This window comes from Chlamydotis macqueenii, chromosome 25 (assembly GCF_036417535.1).
Source record: "Chlamydotis macqueenii isolate bChlMac1 chromosome 25, bChlMac1.mat, whole genome shotgun sequence".
Taxonomy (NCBI): domain Eukaryota; kingdom Metazoa; phylum Chordata; class Aves; order Otidiformes; family Otididae; genus Chlamydotis; species Chlamydotis macqueenii.
In genome coordinates, this window is record NC_141580.1 from 6,360,590 (window position 1) to 6,375,251 (window position 14,662).

A 14,662-nucleotide genomic window follows, 5' to 3' on the forward strand; every position below is an offset into this window, starting at 1 on the left:
AAAAAGTGGAAACAAAGTCATTTGGAGTGGAAGTCAGGAAGGTAGGAATCCCAAGAGTCAGGCAAGAGTCTGCAGTCATTGGCCATGGAGAAGTTCCTGCATGATATCTATCTGCCTGCCCCATAGAGGGAGAGGAGCCACATGGTCCCCACCAGGCTGGCCTTGGTGTGACATCACTGCCAAGGGGAAGCAGAAGCAACCACAGTAATCAGGAAAAAAAAGACACAAAGTGATTCAGTTCTAGTGAAAACACATCCAAAAGTTTGATCCTTTGCCAGGCATCAAGTTCTGATTTGCTCGAGGTTTCTCCCTAGGTCTTTCCCAGCATCTTTCTCAAGGGAGGTATCTTCTGCCATAGTAGCGTCTGGAAAAGCCAGAGAGGTCACAGCAGTCAGAGTTGATGGGCACTCCATCACGGCTGAGGATGCTGCCAACAGCAGCGGAGGTGGAGGAGCCCACAACGGTGTTCTGTGGGAAGGAGCTGAGGATGGGTCCGGGCAGGGTCACCACCACGGGAGAGGGCTCGATGACAACGGTGGAGTCCTGGCACTGCCTGACACAGGGCTCATTGCAGCTGTTGGCCAGTGGGGTTGGGCCACAGGGTCGCAATGGCAGGCAGCGGTCGTAGCAGGACATGTCTTGAAGATGGAGGTGCAGCTGGGAGAGAATCAGGGAGGAAACAGAGCAGAAGGGTTGGTGAGGAGCAGCCTGCTTACCCTGTCACAAAGGAGTTGAGGCCACTGCTGAGTGGGGAGATGGATGCTCAGCCAAGAGACAGACTTCATCACCCTGTGAATAGCAGCCTGGCCCAGAGAGGCTCTCTGCCAGTGTATAAACCAAAAGGCCCCTCAGCCACATCCCAGCCTCTCTCTAAGCAGACCTTCACCCCAGGTCAATCTGTCATGACAAGAAGATCCAAAGCAGAGGACAGGACAGAGCCAGTATCAGATGAGAGGTCTATTGAGGAGAGCGTTCACTTTGGAATAAGAGGAGAAGGGGCTTCCAGACTCACCTGATTCCGAAGGAGAAGGAGGCCAGAGAAGCGAGTGAGAGAGCAGGACCTTGGGCTGCCTTTTATACCTGCCCTTCCTTGCCGCAGGCCCACAGGCACCCTTGGCAGAGGTAACAATTTTCTGACAAGCTCATCTTGCATGCAAAGCCTTTCAGCTAATGACATGGGCTGTGCTTTGGTTTCCAACACTGCTGCCTTCTCATTTCCACATTTGTGCCATGCCCATTCCCCAAATACAGTGTTCTTGTGAGCACTGGGATGAAAGGTCCCAGGGTTTCTAGGGCAGGAATGCAGCAGTGCTGGCAGAAGACTCAGCTCAAGGGCTGAATGGGTCTGCAGCAGCAAAGTGACATCAGGGTGGGTCCCTCTGTTGGGGCTGCTGGAAGTGCCCTTCCGAGGAAAAACCCGAGCTGTTCTCAGCTGGTTGCCATGGGCTCCTGTGGCTGAGGATGTTCCATGACCTTCTCCTTCCCTCCCTCCTCAGCTCACCCCAGTGGTCACTTGTTTCTCCTTGCTCAGGTGTATGCGTTGTGCTCCTAGGTTTTGATTGCCCAACCTGCGCAGCCTCCAGGGATCCTCAGCAGTGGTTGCTGTTTCTTGTGTTCCTATGTGCGTTCTTGTCTTTTCTCTACTTGTAAGCAGCCAGGTTTATCTGGATGCACCCAGCAGCACAAATTTGTCTATGCTGTTTTGCATGAGCCTGTGTTTGTGTGTCCTTGTGTGTCACTCATCCAGTGAGAATGTGCTGGTCATGGCACGGACACTCTCCACCGCTCTGTCCATGAGCACCACAGAGCAGCAGATACTCAGAGTCAGAAGTAGCCATTGGATTTGAGAGTATAACCCACAAACCCTACCTTGACCATGAGCAGCCTGGTCTAATGGGATCTGTTTGTGCCAAGGGTTGATCCAGCCGACCTCTGGAGGTCCTTTCTCACTTGCGTTCTGACTCAGTGACGCCCCATCTCCCCTGCCCACCCTGAACCCTGCAGGCCCATGGGCACAGTTGTCCTCACAGCCCCTTGGCCACAACACAACTTGGAGGCATCTTGCTGAGAGTGCAGAGAGGCAGCTGGAGGGAGGCTCTGGAGTCTCCTCGCTGTCACCCGCAGGAAATGAGTGGGTGCTGTTTCCAGCCGCTGAGCTGGGAGGCAGCTGTGGGCAGGTGGTGGATGTCCCGGGGCAGGGCCGTGCTGCTGTGCCAGGCTGCAGCTGGCAGTGTGGGGGCTTCTTGGTGGTGGGCAGTCGTTGGTGGAGGAGGGGAGAGTGCGTTTGTGAGGAGAGCAAGCTGTGCCGGTGCAGAGGCAGGGAGCAGTGCGGGGGCGGGCGAGAGGCCGAGCTGGGCCGGCGCAGGGCTGAGCGGCGGGGCGGAGCTGGCGGCGGCGGAGAGGTTCGGTTCGGTGCGGAGGCGTGGCGGGCGGAGCAGAGAGGCGGGGCTGTCGGGGCGCAGCGAGGCTCGGGCGGCGGAGCGGCGGGATGCGGCGGTGGCGGGGCTGGGGGCTGTCGGGGCTGGCCGCGGTGCTGCTGGGTGCGCGGGGCTGGCGGCGGTGGCTGGGGGCCGGGGGCCGGGGCGGGGGCCGGGGTGTTCCCGGGGGGGCGAGCGCCAACTCTTCCCTCTCCTTCTTCCAAGGGGCTTCTGCGTGCCTCCCTGCCCCTCTGCCGTCTCTCATCCACTTCTTCCCGCTCTGTCGAGTTCCTCCTGGGTAGTCTCCCTTCATTCCCATCATTCCCATCATCTCTATCATGGCAACGTTTCCTGCATATGAGCCTGCTTTTTCATGCACTCACTCTTTTCCCTGCCCGTTCTGCAGTTCTTATTGCCCGGATTTCAGCCCTCTGCCACTGTAACACCCACTCTCCCAGGCTGTGCTTCCCCTTTTCATCCATCTCTGAATTCCTCTCTTTACTCATCTCTCCAGACCCCTACCAGCTTCCTACTCTCTTCTCTCTCTCCCCGTGCTTCATTCAAATCTGAAGGCACAAGTTTGCTTCCCTGCGCCTCTCCCTCATTCCTTACATGCGCTCATTGCACTCTGCATTCATCATTTATTCATGCTCTGAATTTAAACTCTATACTTCACTGGAACACACCAATTCTGTCTCCTCGTTCTATCTTCCGACATCCATCCATCAGTCCGACTTTCATCCTACCTCTGCACACATTGATTCTCCCCAGGTTTCTCCCCTCATTCCACACAACCACACCATGATCACACTGCATCCTTGTTCCTGGGCACATCCTCCCATCACTTCTGGTTTTGCTCTTTCTCCTTGCCACTCTTCCTAATCATTTATCTGGGAAAACAGCCACGAGAGCTGGGTGATGTGTGGTGATGTTTCGCCTTTCCTTCTCCTTTCCGGCAGTGGCTGCGGGCAGAGCCCAGGTGCAGCAGGAGCCGTCGGCACAGACCACCGAGGGCTCCGCCATCGGCATCAACTGCTCACACCCCAACATACGGAGCAGCGACAACATCTACTGGTACCGGCAGCTCCCGGGCCGAGGCCCCGCATTCATCGCACTCGCTCTCAGCGGATCCAAAGCGGTGTCGGAGCCGGCGGGGCGGCTGTCGGTGGCGGCAGACCGGCGGTCCAGCGGCCTGTGGCTGTCCCGGCCGGGGCGCGGGGACGCGGCGGTGTATTACTGCGCCGTGGGAGACACGGCGAGAGGAGCCGGGGCTGCGGCCGGGCACGAACCGCGCCGGGCGGGGCCGGGCGTGCGTGTCGGGGGCGGGGGCGGGGGGACAGCCCCGTGCGGGCCCGCCAGGGGGCGCTGCCGCTCCGCCCGCCGGGGCCGCCTCGCCCCGCCCGGCCCCGGGCCCCGGGACGCTTCCCCCGCCCGGGAACGGCACCGCCACCGCCACCGCCACCGCCACCGCCACCGCCACCGGCAGCGGCAGCAGCCGCCCTCCCGGCGGGACGCGGACAGAAATCCCCCCCGCCAGTGGCAGAGGCGGCGGGGGCGGAATGGCGAGCGGAGCGGGGGCGCTGGCCGGCGCTGCCCGGGAAGGAGCCGCTGCAGCCGCCGGCCCCGCTGGCTCCCGCCCAGGAGCAGCGCCTTTCTGCTCCGCACAGGGAGGCGGCCAGCACAGATCCTCCTGCCCACGGGCAGCCGGGCAGCGCTCGGGCCTGCCGCAGGGACCGCCCGCTGCTGCTGCTCAAAGGGCCGGGGATCTCTTTGCCCCCAGTGCCATAGCCAGGCACTGTTAGAACAGAAAGACCCAGCTGATACAGTGCTGACACACGCTATTCCTTTGGAAACACAACCAGGCGTTGTTTCCTGCTGCTAACTTTGTAAGTAGCCCAGACACACAATTCCAAACGGAATCCTCCAGCTCCAGTGCCCGCTCTGGACTGCTCCTGCTGGTGTTGGAAAGGCATCCCGAAAAGCCAGCAGTTCTAGCTGGGCACCAATGTGAGGAGACTCTGACTCTCACAGATGCCTTCGAGTGTATCCCACGGCTGGTGTTTGGGACATAGAACTTGTTGCCCAGGATTGCCTTTAACATCAACTTGAGAGCCTTTGGTGGTGAACTGAAGTCCAGGAGATAGGAGAGAAGCTTGAGCTGAGCACTTGTTGTAGAATCATAGATTAGTTTGGGTAAGAAGGAACCTTAAAAGGTCATCTAATCCAGCCTCCGTGGAAGGGACAGCAGGGCCATCTCCAACCAGATCAGGTTGCTCAGAGCCCTGTCCAATCTGGCCTTGAATGTTTCCTGGGATGGGGCACCTACCACCTCTCTGGGCAACCTGTTCCAGAGTTCCACCACCCTCAGTGTAAAAAGTTTTTTCCTAGTGTCTACTCTGAATATACCCTCTTCTATTTTAAAACCATTACCCCTAGTCCTATTGCAACAGAATCTACTAAAGGGTCTCTCCCTGTCTTTCCTGTAGGCCCTCTTTAGGTACTGGAAGGCCACTAGAAGGTCTTCTCCTGGAACGCTTTCTCTTCTCCAGGCCAAACAGCCCCAACTCTCTCAGCCTGTTCTCATAGGAGAGCTGCTGCAGTCTTCTGATTAGCTTCATGGCTTTACTCTGGACTCACTTCAACAAGTCCACATTCTTCTTCTGTTGGGGGCTCCAGAGCCGGATGCAGTACTCCACACAGAGTGTCATAAGAGCAGACTTAAAGGATTCAGGTTCAGACCCCAGGATTGAGCCACAAGGAGATCTCCTAAGTTTCCATGTGAGGCTGAATGTCTGAGGTGCCTGAGAGCTGTAAGGAGGCCTCAGAGCATGGGGTCCTGGGCCCAGCCAGTCCCCAGTGAGGCTTATGTGGCTGTAGGACCTGACAAAGATGTGAAAATCCATCTTCACTGTCTCCAGAGGCAGAGAGGAATGGTTCAGCTCTCTTCTCTGCCTCGGCTGGGGACTGCTGTGGCAGCTGTAGCTGTATTAGAAGGGAACTCCTGGCAGGTTTGCAGTCATTGGAGAGCAGATGGCAGCCCACCGTCCTTCTGCCATGACCTCAACTGAACAACAGGACCCTGAAGACCTTGTGGGAGCCAGGTTGTGAACATGGCCTGCTATGCCAACAACCTGCTTCCTGCAGTCCCTGCCAAAGAAGTGAGCAAAGGGCCACGGGGGAGAAGTGTCAGAGGAGCCCTGCTCCAGGCAGCAGACGTCAGAAGAGATTAAAATCAAGTAGCCCTTTTTCTTGCCTGGGTATTGTGGTTCTGTGGCCCAGGGTGGGACAAGCAGCTGGAGGTTGTGGGTAATGTGGGTGGGTGAAGGGACACAGAGGGACTGCCTGTCCAACAGAGAGCTGTGTTCCTCCGTCCTCCCCCTGCCAGTTTGCAGGAGTGTGTCTGTCCATGTGTGGCTGGTTTCTGCAGCAGATGTGCTTTCAAGAGATGTTTCTCTCCAGGTTCCTCCTCCGTGTTCAGAGGTGAAGGGAGAGAGTGTGCGAGACTTGGGCCCAGGCACTTGAGTGTGTGCCTGGTCCTATCTCCATCCCGACAGTCCCAGGGACACCATGGACAAGGGTGGGTGCAGGGCTGCCTTCCACACTTGTGTCATGCCCATTCCCCAAATACAGTGTTCTTGTGAGCACTGGGATGAAAGGTCCCAGGGTTTCTAGGGCAGGAATGCAGAAGTGCTGGCAGAAGACTCAGCTCAAGGGCTGAATGGGTCTGGAGCAGCAAAGCGACATCACGGTGGGTCCCTCTGTTGGGGCTGTTGGAAGTGCCCTACTGAGGAAAAACTGGAGGTGTCCTCAGCTGGCTGCCATGGGCTCCTGTGGCTGAGGATGTTCCATGACCTTCTCCTTCCCTCCCTCCTCAGCTCACCCCAGTGGTCACTTGTTTCTCCTTGCCCAGGTGTATGCGTTGTGCTCCTAGGTTTTGATTGCCTAACCTGCCCAGCCCCTAAGGGTCCTCAGCAGTGTCCATGGCTCCTTGTGTTCCTATGTGCATTCTTGTCTTTTCTCTACTTGTAAGTAGCCTGAGTAAAGTAGATGAACTTGGTAATACAAATTTTATCTCGAACCAGAACAAGATTCTGTGAAACGCCCAGGAGAATGGGGCAGATGTGTCTCCAGAAAGTATACAGACTAATCAGAGAAATACATGTCCATTTCCTAAAGCAATGAGCCAGTTGCTGGGGCTTCTTTAGGGGACTCAGATGAATAGCTGACCAAATGTAGCACTGAGGAAACTGGAATACACACCTCTGCAAGGAACTGGTGGCTTCTCACTCCCTGTGATGCCCTGCTGCACTTACACTGTGCTGAGGAACCTCTGCAGGGTAGAAGCTGTGGGAGGGAGGGGATGGATCTATTTGCTCCCACTGAAGCCCTTAGAAAAGCCGCTTCACTTTTTCTGGAAAGCCCACCCCAGACCTTGCTTCACTTCTTTGTTGGGGAGTGTGTCAATGAAGCAGTTCAACAAAGGAGTTACAACTGTATGAAAGGGAATCACGGGTTTCTTCAGATGCAGGGAGTTCCTGGCTGACAGCTTGACATGCAGGAACACGGTGGAGCTGTACCAGATTGTGAAGACGCTGAGATGGGCAGAGTAAATGGGAAAGTCCTTTTCCTGGCCACGGGCTGACTGGATTCCCAGCATGGAAGAGATGATGTACACGTAGGAGACCAGGGTGAACACAGCAGGCCACCAGAACAATTATGGAGACCAGGCAGGGATCTATATCACAGAGGAAATGATTGATGACATCTGGCCCACGGAACATCAGCCTGGATGTCAGAAAGGCCAGCAGTGAGATGGACAGAAAGCCTCCCAGCCAGGAGCTGAGCGCCAGCCGAGCAGAGAGGACACTGTTCATGAGGGAGCTGTATCTCAAGGGGTAGCATGCGGCTAAGTAGTGGTCAGAGGCCATAACAGACAGGAGAAAACAGTCCGTGGAGCCTCAGGAGAGAAGACAGAGCAATTGAAGATGCTGAAGGAGGTGGTCTGGCTATTCTCCAGCATGACTCCGATGCCTTTGGAAATAACTCCTGTAGTGTAACACATCTCCAGAAAGGATGGATCACAGAGGAAAATGTGCATTGGGGTATGGATGTTGCTGTTCATGCACACGAGAGCTATGATGGATACACTGCCTGTTCCTGTCAGGGAGCACTTCAGTGCAAACACCACCAGAAGGGAGACCCAGGAATGCCACGTGCCTGGGAAGCCAGGAGGGATGAATTCTTCCACATTTGACCCATTTCCAGTGTGTTCCCAAGTGCTGAGGTTCATCCGCAGCACATGCGAATTTACTGAGGGCGAATTGTGGCTCAGCAGCCCCATAGCTTTCTCTGAGAAGGGGATTGGCATTATGGGGAAGGTGAGGGGCACCAGCTGTGGTGTACCTTGACGTTAGCAAGGCTTTTGACATACCCTCACAGGCGCAGACACATGCACGTCGAGGTATGCACACTGACAGGCATGCACACGCACAAACCCGTGTGCTGTTGGTGAATTTTTATTGTCCCCCTTTGACACCAATTAAACACGTGCTTTTGCTTAGATATGAAAAAAAACAATCACCCAATGATCAATGTGTTGGACAGAGTCCTGCCACCAGAAGCACTTCTACAAGGAGCATGCAAAGATGCCTCAGGAGCCCATTCCTTACACACACTGGCACTAGCTCCAGTCCTGGCACCGGTTTCATGGGGAACCTGAGGCAGCGTTGGTTCTATTCCCCAGCACCAGCTCTGCTGCCCAAAGGTGCCCACTGAGCCTTCACATTCCAGGATTGCTTCTGACGGGGAGGCCTTCTGACTTTGGCATTCCTGCTGCCAGCCACTTGAACCCCTTCTGCATTTGGGCCCTCTGGAACTGCATGGCAGCTCATTCCGTGGTCACCAATTACCCCTGCTGAGCAGTTACAATTGGAACTTCCCCTTCGCTGCACACACAAATGCACACACATGGGCGCAAATGCACACACGGGATCAGTGCAGCACAACATAGCAGAGGACAGGACCTCCTCAGGTTCCATGGATCACTAACTCCTTGATGTCCGGTGATCTTTGGGTGAGGGTGATGGCACCCTGCCAGTTGTTTAATTCGTGTGAACAAATACCAGTTCTTGAAGCTGGTGAGAGCAGCTTTTGCATCCTGCTTTCTTAGGGTGTCGATCCAGAGGGTGAGCAGAGGAGTGAGAACGATGCAAAGAAGAGCCACTGCTCTGCACTGTTGAAGGGGCTCCCATGTAGGTGAAGACACGTAGGCCATAGAAACAGGCCACAGCAGAGAAAAGGGAAGCACAGGTGGGGACACCTCATTCCCTGCCTTCTGCACAGTGGACACATGGCACGATTTAAATTATCATTAACAATCCTCCAGCCTCTGGTAACAGTGACCATGGCCATGGCCCCTAGACTGGGTGTTGGACGGGAGAGGAAGGTGGAGCAGCAGCTATGAGCTAGTCAAAGGGCTGTTCCTTGCTTTGCCACTCCCATCATTCTGCAAAAGCAAAGATCTTCCAGAGCCCCACACCCACCTCCTGCCATCCCAGTGGAGCTCCACTCGTAGCAAGGAACACCCTTACTCAAGAGCTCAAGGGTGCGATCCCCTCAGGGCCTCCTGCCTTCCTGGGCATCTGTGTGCAAGGCAAGGCCTGATGGTCACTGGCAGCAAAGCAACTAGGGACGACTTCTTCAGATGCAAGGGATGGTGCCCAAAAGAGGAGTCACTGCAGAGGGTCCCAACATCCCATTCCTCTGTGAACGGAGAAGGGTCTCTTTGTGCCCTTAGTCCTTTTTACCACAGAGCAACAGCCTTCTCCTTTGGCAGCCTGGGGAGTGTCCACAGAGGGAAGGACCACACAGAGACCACGCTTGAATGCAGCAGAATTTTAATAAGTCAAAAAAGTGGAAACAAAGTCATTTGGAGTGGAAGTCAGGAAGGTAGGAATCCCAAGAGTCAGGCAAGAGTCTGCAGTCATTGGCCATGGAGAAGTTCCTGCATGATATCTATCTGCCTGCCCCATAGAGGGAGAGGAGCCACATGGTCCCCACCAGGCTGGCCTTGGTGTGACATCACTGCCAAGGGGAAGCAGAAGCAACCACAGTAATCAGGAAAAAAAAGACACAAAGTGATTCAGTTCTAGTGAAAACACATCCAAAAGTTTGATCCTTTGCCAGGCATCAAGTTCTGATTTGCTCGAGGTTTCTCCCTAGGTCTTTCCCAGCATCTTTCTCAAGGGAGGTATCTTCTGCCATAGTAGCGTCTGGAAAAGCCAGAGAGGTCACAGCAGTCAGAGTTGATGGGCACTCCATCACGGCTGAGGATGCTGCCAACAGCAGCGGAGGTGGAGGAGCCCACGAGGGTGTTCTGTGGGAAGGAGCTGAGGATAGGTCCGGGCAGGGTCACCACCACGGGAGAGGGCTCGATGACAACGGTGGAGTCCTGGCACTGCCTGACACAGGGCTCATTGCAGCTGTTGGCCAGCGGGGTGGGGCCACAGGGTCGCAATGGCAGGCAGCGGTCGTAGCAGGACATGTCTTGAAGATGGAGGTGCAGCTGGGAGAGAATCAGGGAGGAAACAGAGCAGAAGGGTTGGTGAGGAGCAGCCTGCTTACCCTGTCACAAAGGAGTTGAGGCCACTGCTGAGTGGGGAGATGGATGCTCAGCCAAGAGACAGACTTCATCACCCTGTGAATAGCAGCCTGGCCCAGAGAGGCTCTCTGCCAGTGTATAAACCAAAAGGCCCCTCAGCCACATCCCAGCCTCTCTCTAAGCAGACCTTCACCCCAGGTCAATCTGTCATGACAAGAAGATCCAAAGCAGAGGACAGGACAGAGCCAATATCAGATGAGAGGTCTATTGAGGAGAGCGTTCACTTTGGAATAAGAGGAGAAGGGGCTTCCAGACTCACCTGATTCCGAAGGAGAAGGAGGCAAGAGAAGCGAGTGAGAGAGCAGGACCTTGGGCTGCCTTTTATACCTGCCCTTCCTTGCCGCAGGCCCACAGGCACCCCTGGCAGAGGTAACAATTTTCTGACAAGCTCATCTTGCGTGCAAAGCATCTCAGCTAATGACATGGGCTGTGCTTTTGTTTCCAACACTACTGGCTTCTCATTTCTACATTTGTGCCATGCCCATTCCCCAAATACAGTGTTCTTGTGAGCACTGGGATGAAAGGTCCCAGGGTTTCTAGGGCAGGAATGCAGCAGTGCTGGCAGAAGACTCAGCTCAAGGGCTGAATGGGTCTGCAGCAGCAAAGCGACATCAGGGTGGGTCCCTCTGTTGGGGCTGCTGGAAGTGCCCTTCTGAGGAAAAACCCGAGCTGTTCTCAGCTGGTTGCCATGGGCTCCTGTGGCTGAGGATGTTCCATGACCTTCTCCTTCCCTCCCTCCTCAGCTCACCCCAGTGGTCACTTGTTTCTCCTTGCCCAGGTGTATGCGTTGTGCTCCTAGGTTTTGATTGCCTAACCTGCCCAGCCTCCAGGGATCCTCAGCAGTGGTTGCTGTTCCTTGTGTTCCCATGTGCATTCTTGTCTTTTCTCTACTTGTAAGCAGCCAGGTTTATCTGGATGCACCCGGCAGCACAAATTTGTCTATGCTGTTTTGCATCAGCCTGTGTTTGTGTGTCCTTGTGTGTCACTCATCCAGTGAGAATGTGCTGCTCATGGCACGGACACTCTCCACCGCTCTGTCCATGAGCACCACAGAGCAGCAGATACTCAGAGTCAGAAGCAGCCATTGGATTTGAGAGTATAACCCACAAACCCTACCTTGACCATGAGCAGCCTGGTCTAATGGGATCTGTTTGTGCCAAGGGTTGATCCAGCCGACCTCTGCAGGTCCTTTCTCACTTGCGTTCTGACTCAGTGACGCCCCATCTCCCCTGCCCACCCTGAACCCTGCAGGCCCATGGGCACAGTTGTCCTCACAGCCCCTTGGCCACAACACAACTTGGAGGCATCTTGCTGAGAGTGCAGAGAGGCAGCTGGAGGGAGGCTCTGGAGTCTCCTCGCTGTCACCCGCAGGAAATGAGTGGGTGCTGTTTCCAGCCGCTGAGCTGGGAGGCAGCTGTGGGCAGGTGGTGGATGTCCCGGGGCAGGGCCGTGCTGCTGTGCCAGGCTGCAGCTGGCAGTGTGGGGGCTTCTTGGTGGTGGGCAGTCGTTGGTGGAGGAGGGGAGAGTGCGTTTGTGAGGAGAGCAAGCTGTGCCGGTGCAGAGGCAGGGAGCAGTGCGGGGGCGGGCGAGAGGCCGAGCTGGGCCGGCGCAGGGCTGAGCGGCGGGGCGGAGCTGGCGGCGGCGGAGAGGTTCGGTTCGGTGCGGAGGCGTGGCGGGCGGAGCAGAGAGGCGGGGCTGTCGGGGCGCAGCGAGGCTCGGGCGGCGGAGCGGCGGGATGCGGCGGTGGCGGGGCTGGGGGCTGTCGGGGCTGGCCGCGGTGCTGCTGGGTGCGCGGGGCTGGCGGCGGTGGCTGGGGGCCGGGGGCCGGGGCTGTGCCCGGGGTGTTCCCGGGGGGGCGAGCGCCAACTCTTCCCTCTCCTTCTTCCAGGTGGCCATCTGCGTGCCTCCCTGCCTCTCTGCCGTCTCTCATCCACTTCTTCCCGCTCTGTCGAGTTCCTCCTGGGTAGTCTCCCTTCATTCCCATCATTCCCATCATCTCTATCATGGCAACGTTTCCTGCATATGAGCCTGCTTTTTCATGCACTCACTCTTTTCCCTGCCCGTTCTGCAGTTCTTATTGCCCGGATTTCAGCCCTCTGCCACTGTAACACCCACTCTCCCAGGCTGTGCTTCCTCTTTTCATCCATCTCTGAATTCCTCTTTACTCATCTCCCCAGACCCCTATCAGCTTCCTACTCTCTTCTCTCTCTCCCCGTGCTTCATTCAGATCTGAAGGCACAAGTTTGCTTTCCTGCGCCTCTCCCTCATTCCTTACATGCGCTCATTGCACTCTGCATTCATCATTTATTCATGCTCTGAATTTAAACTCTATACTTCACTGGAACACACCAATTCTGTCTCCTCGTTCTATCTTCCGACATCCATCCATCAGTCCGACTTTCATCCTACCTCTGCACACATTGATTCTCCCCAGGTTTCTCCCCTCATTCCACACAACCACACCATGATCACACTGCATCCTTGTTCCTGGGCACATCCTCCCATCACTTCTGGTTTTGCTCTTTCTCCTTGCCACTCTTCCTAATCATTTATCTGGGAAAACAGCCACGAGAGCTGGGTGATCTCTGGTGATGTTTGGCCTTTCCTTCTCCTTTCCGGCAGTGGCTGCGGGCAGAGCCCAGGTGCAGCAGGAGCCGTCGGCACAGACCACCGAGGGCTCCGCCATCGGCATCAACTGCTCACACCCCAACATACTGAACAGCGACTACATCCACTGGTACCGGCAGCTCCCGGGCCGAGGCCCCGCATTCATCGCACTCGCTCACAAAGGAACCAAAGCGGTGTCGGAGCCGGCGGGGCGGCTGTCGGTGGCGGCAGACCGGCGGTCCAGCGGCCTGTGGCTGTCCCGGCCGGGGCGCGGGGACGCGGCGGTGTATTACTGCGCCGTGGGAGACACGGCGAGAGGAGCCGGGGCTGCGGCCGGGCACGAACCGCGCCGGGCGGGGCCGGGCGTGCGTGTCGGGGGCGGGGGCGGGGGGACAGCCCCGTGCGGGCCCGCCAGGGGGCGCTGCCGCTCCGCCCGCCGGGGCCGCCTCGCCCCGCCCGGCCCCGGGCCCCGGGACGCTTCCCCCGCCCGGGAACGGCACCGCCACCGCCACCGCCACCGCCACCGCCACCGGCAGCGGCAGCAGCCGCCCTCCCGGCGGGACGCGGACAGAAATCCCCCCCGCCAGTGGCAGAGGCGGCGGGGGCGGAATGGCGAGCGGAGCGGGGGCGCTGGCCGGCGCTGCCCGGGAAGGAGCCGCTGCAGCCGCCGGCCCCGCTGGCTCCCGCCCAGGAGCAGCGCCTTTCTGCTCCGCACAGGGAGGCGGCCAGCACAGATCCTCCCGCCCACGGGCAGCCGGGCAGCGCTCGGGCCTGCCGCAGGGACCGCCCGCTGCTGCTGCTCAAAGGGCCGGGGATCTCTTTGCCCCCAGTGCCATAGCCAGGCACTGTTAGAACAGAAAGACCCAGCTGATACAGTGCTGACACACGCTATTCCTTTGGAAACACAACCAGGCGTTGTTTCCTGCTGCTAACTTTGTAAGTAGCCCAGACACACAATTCCAAACGGAATCCTCCAGCTCCAGTGCCCGCTCTGGACTGCTCCTGCTGGTGTTGGAAAGGCATCCCGAAAAGCCAGCAGTTCTACCTGGGCACCAATGTGAGGAGACTCTGACTCTCACAGATGCCTTCGAGTGTATCCCACGGCTGGTGTTTGGGACATAGAACTTGTTGCCCAGGATTGCCTTTAACATCAACTTGAGAGCCTTTGGTGGTGAACTGAAGTCCAGGAGACAGGAGAGAAGCTTGAGCTGAGCACTTGTTGTAGAATCATAGATTAGTTTGGGTAAGAAGGAACCTTAAAAGGTCATCTAATCCAGCCTCCGTGGAAGGGACAGCAGGGCCATCTCCAACCAGATCAGGTTGCTCAGAGCCCTGTCCAATCTGGCCTTGAATGTTTCCTGGGATGGGGCACCTACCACCTCTCTGGGCAACCTGTTCCAGAGTTCCACCACCCTCAGTGTAAAAAGTTTTTTCCTAGTGTCTACTCTGAATATACCCTCTTCTATTTTAAAACCATTACCCCTAGTCCTATTGCAACAGAATCTACTAAAGGGTCTCTCCCTGTCTTTCCTGTAGGCCCTCTTTAGGTACTGGAAGGCCACTAGAAGGTCTCCTCCTGGAACGCTTTCTCTTCTCCAGGCCAAACAGCCCCAACTCTCTCAGCCTGTTCTCATAGGAGAGCTGCTGCAGTCTTCTGATTAGCTTCGTGGCTTTACTCTGGACTCACTTCAACAAGTCCACATTCTTCTTCTGTTGGGGGCTCCAGAGCCGGATGCAGTACTCCACACAGAGTGTCATAAGAGCAGACTTAAAGGATTCAAGTTCAGACCCCAGGATTGAGCCACAAGGAGATTTCCTAAGTTTCCATGTGAGGCTGAAGGTCTGAGGTGCCTGAGAGCTGTAAGGAGGCCTCAGAGCATGGGGTCCTGGGCCCAGCCAGTCCCCAGTGAGGCTTATGTGGCTGTAGGACCTGACAAAGATGTGAAAATCCATCTTCACTGTCTCCAGAGGCAGAGAG

At 56.7% G+C, this 14,662-nt stretch overlaps 3 protein-coding genes, 1 pseudogene and 1 gene segment (V, D, J or C); 2 read left to right on the forward strand and 3 right to left on the reverse strand.

Annotated features, from left to right (window-relative positions):
* Positions 1-333: 333 nt before the first annotated feature.
* LOC147597842 (feather beta keratin-like) lies at positions 334-1,177 on the reverse strand. Its single transcript, XM_086766477.1, has 2 exons — positions 1,013-1,177; positions 334-657 (listed from the first exon to the last, which is right to left on the reverse strand). The coding sequence occupies exons 1-2, from the start codon at positions 1,175-1,177 to the stop codon at positions 334-336; spliced, it is 489 nt and encodes a 162-aa protein (XP_086622603.1).
* A 1,311-nt stretch (positions 1,178-2,488) lies between these two features.
* Positions 2,489-5,029, forward strand: LOC147597843 (uncharacterized). Its single transcript, XM_086766478.1, has 4 exons — positions 2,489-2,540; positions 3,377-3,817; positions 4,591-4,686; positions 5,004-5,029. Exons 1-4 carry the CDS (start codon positions 2,489-2,491, stop codon positions 5,027-5,029), a joined length of 615 nt encoding a protein of 204 aa, XP_086622604.1.
* Positions 5,030-6,819: 1,790 nt separating this feature from the next.
* Positions 6,820-7,707, reverse strand: LOC147597844 (olfactory receptor 6F1-like; annotated as a pseudogene).
* A 1,950-nt stretch (positions 7,708-9,657) lies between these two features.
* On the reverse strand, positions 9,658-10,486 carry LOC147597845 (feather beta keratin-like). The gene is made up of 2 exons (XM_086766479.1): positions 10,337-10,486; positions 9,658-9,981 (listed from the first exon to the last, which is right to left on the reverse strand). Exons 1-2 carry the CDS (start codon positions 10,484-10,486, stop codon positions 9,658-9,660), a joined length of 474 nt encoding a protein of 157 aa, XP_086622605.1.
* Positions 10,487-11,812: 1,326 nt separating this feature from the next.
* Positions 11,813-14,346, forward strand: LOC147597846 (T cell receptor alpha variable 3-like). The segment is given in 4 exon segments: positions 11,813-11,864; positions 12,700-13,140; positions 13,908-14,003; positions 14,321-14,346. Coding segments are annotated over 4 exon segments (615 nt in total).
* Positions 14,347-14,662: the final 316 nt, after the last annotated feature.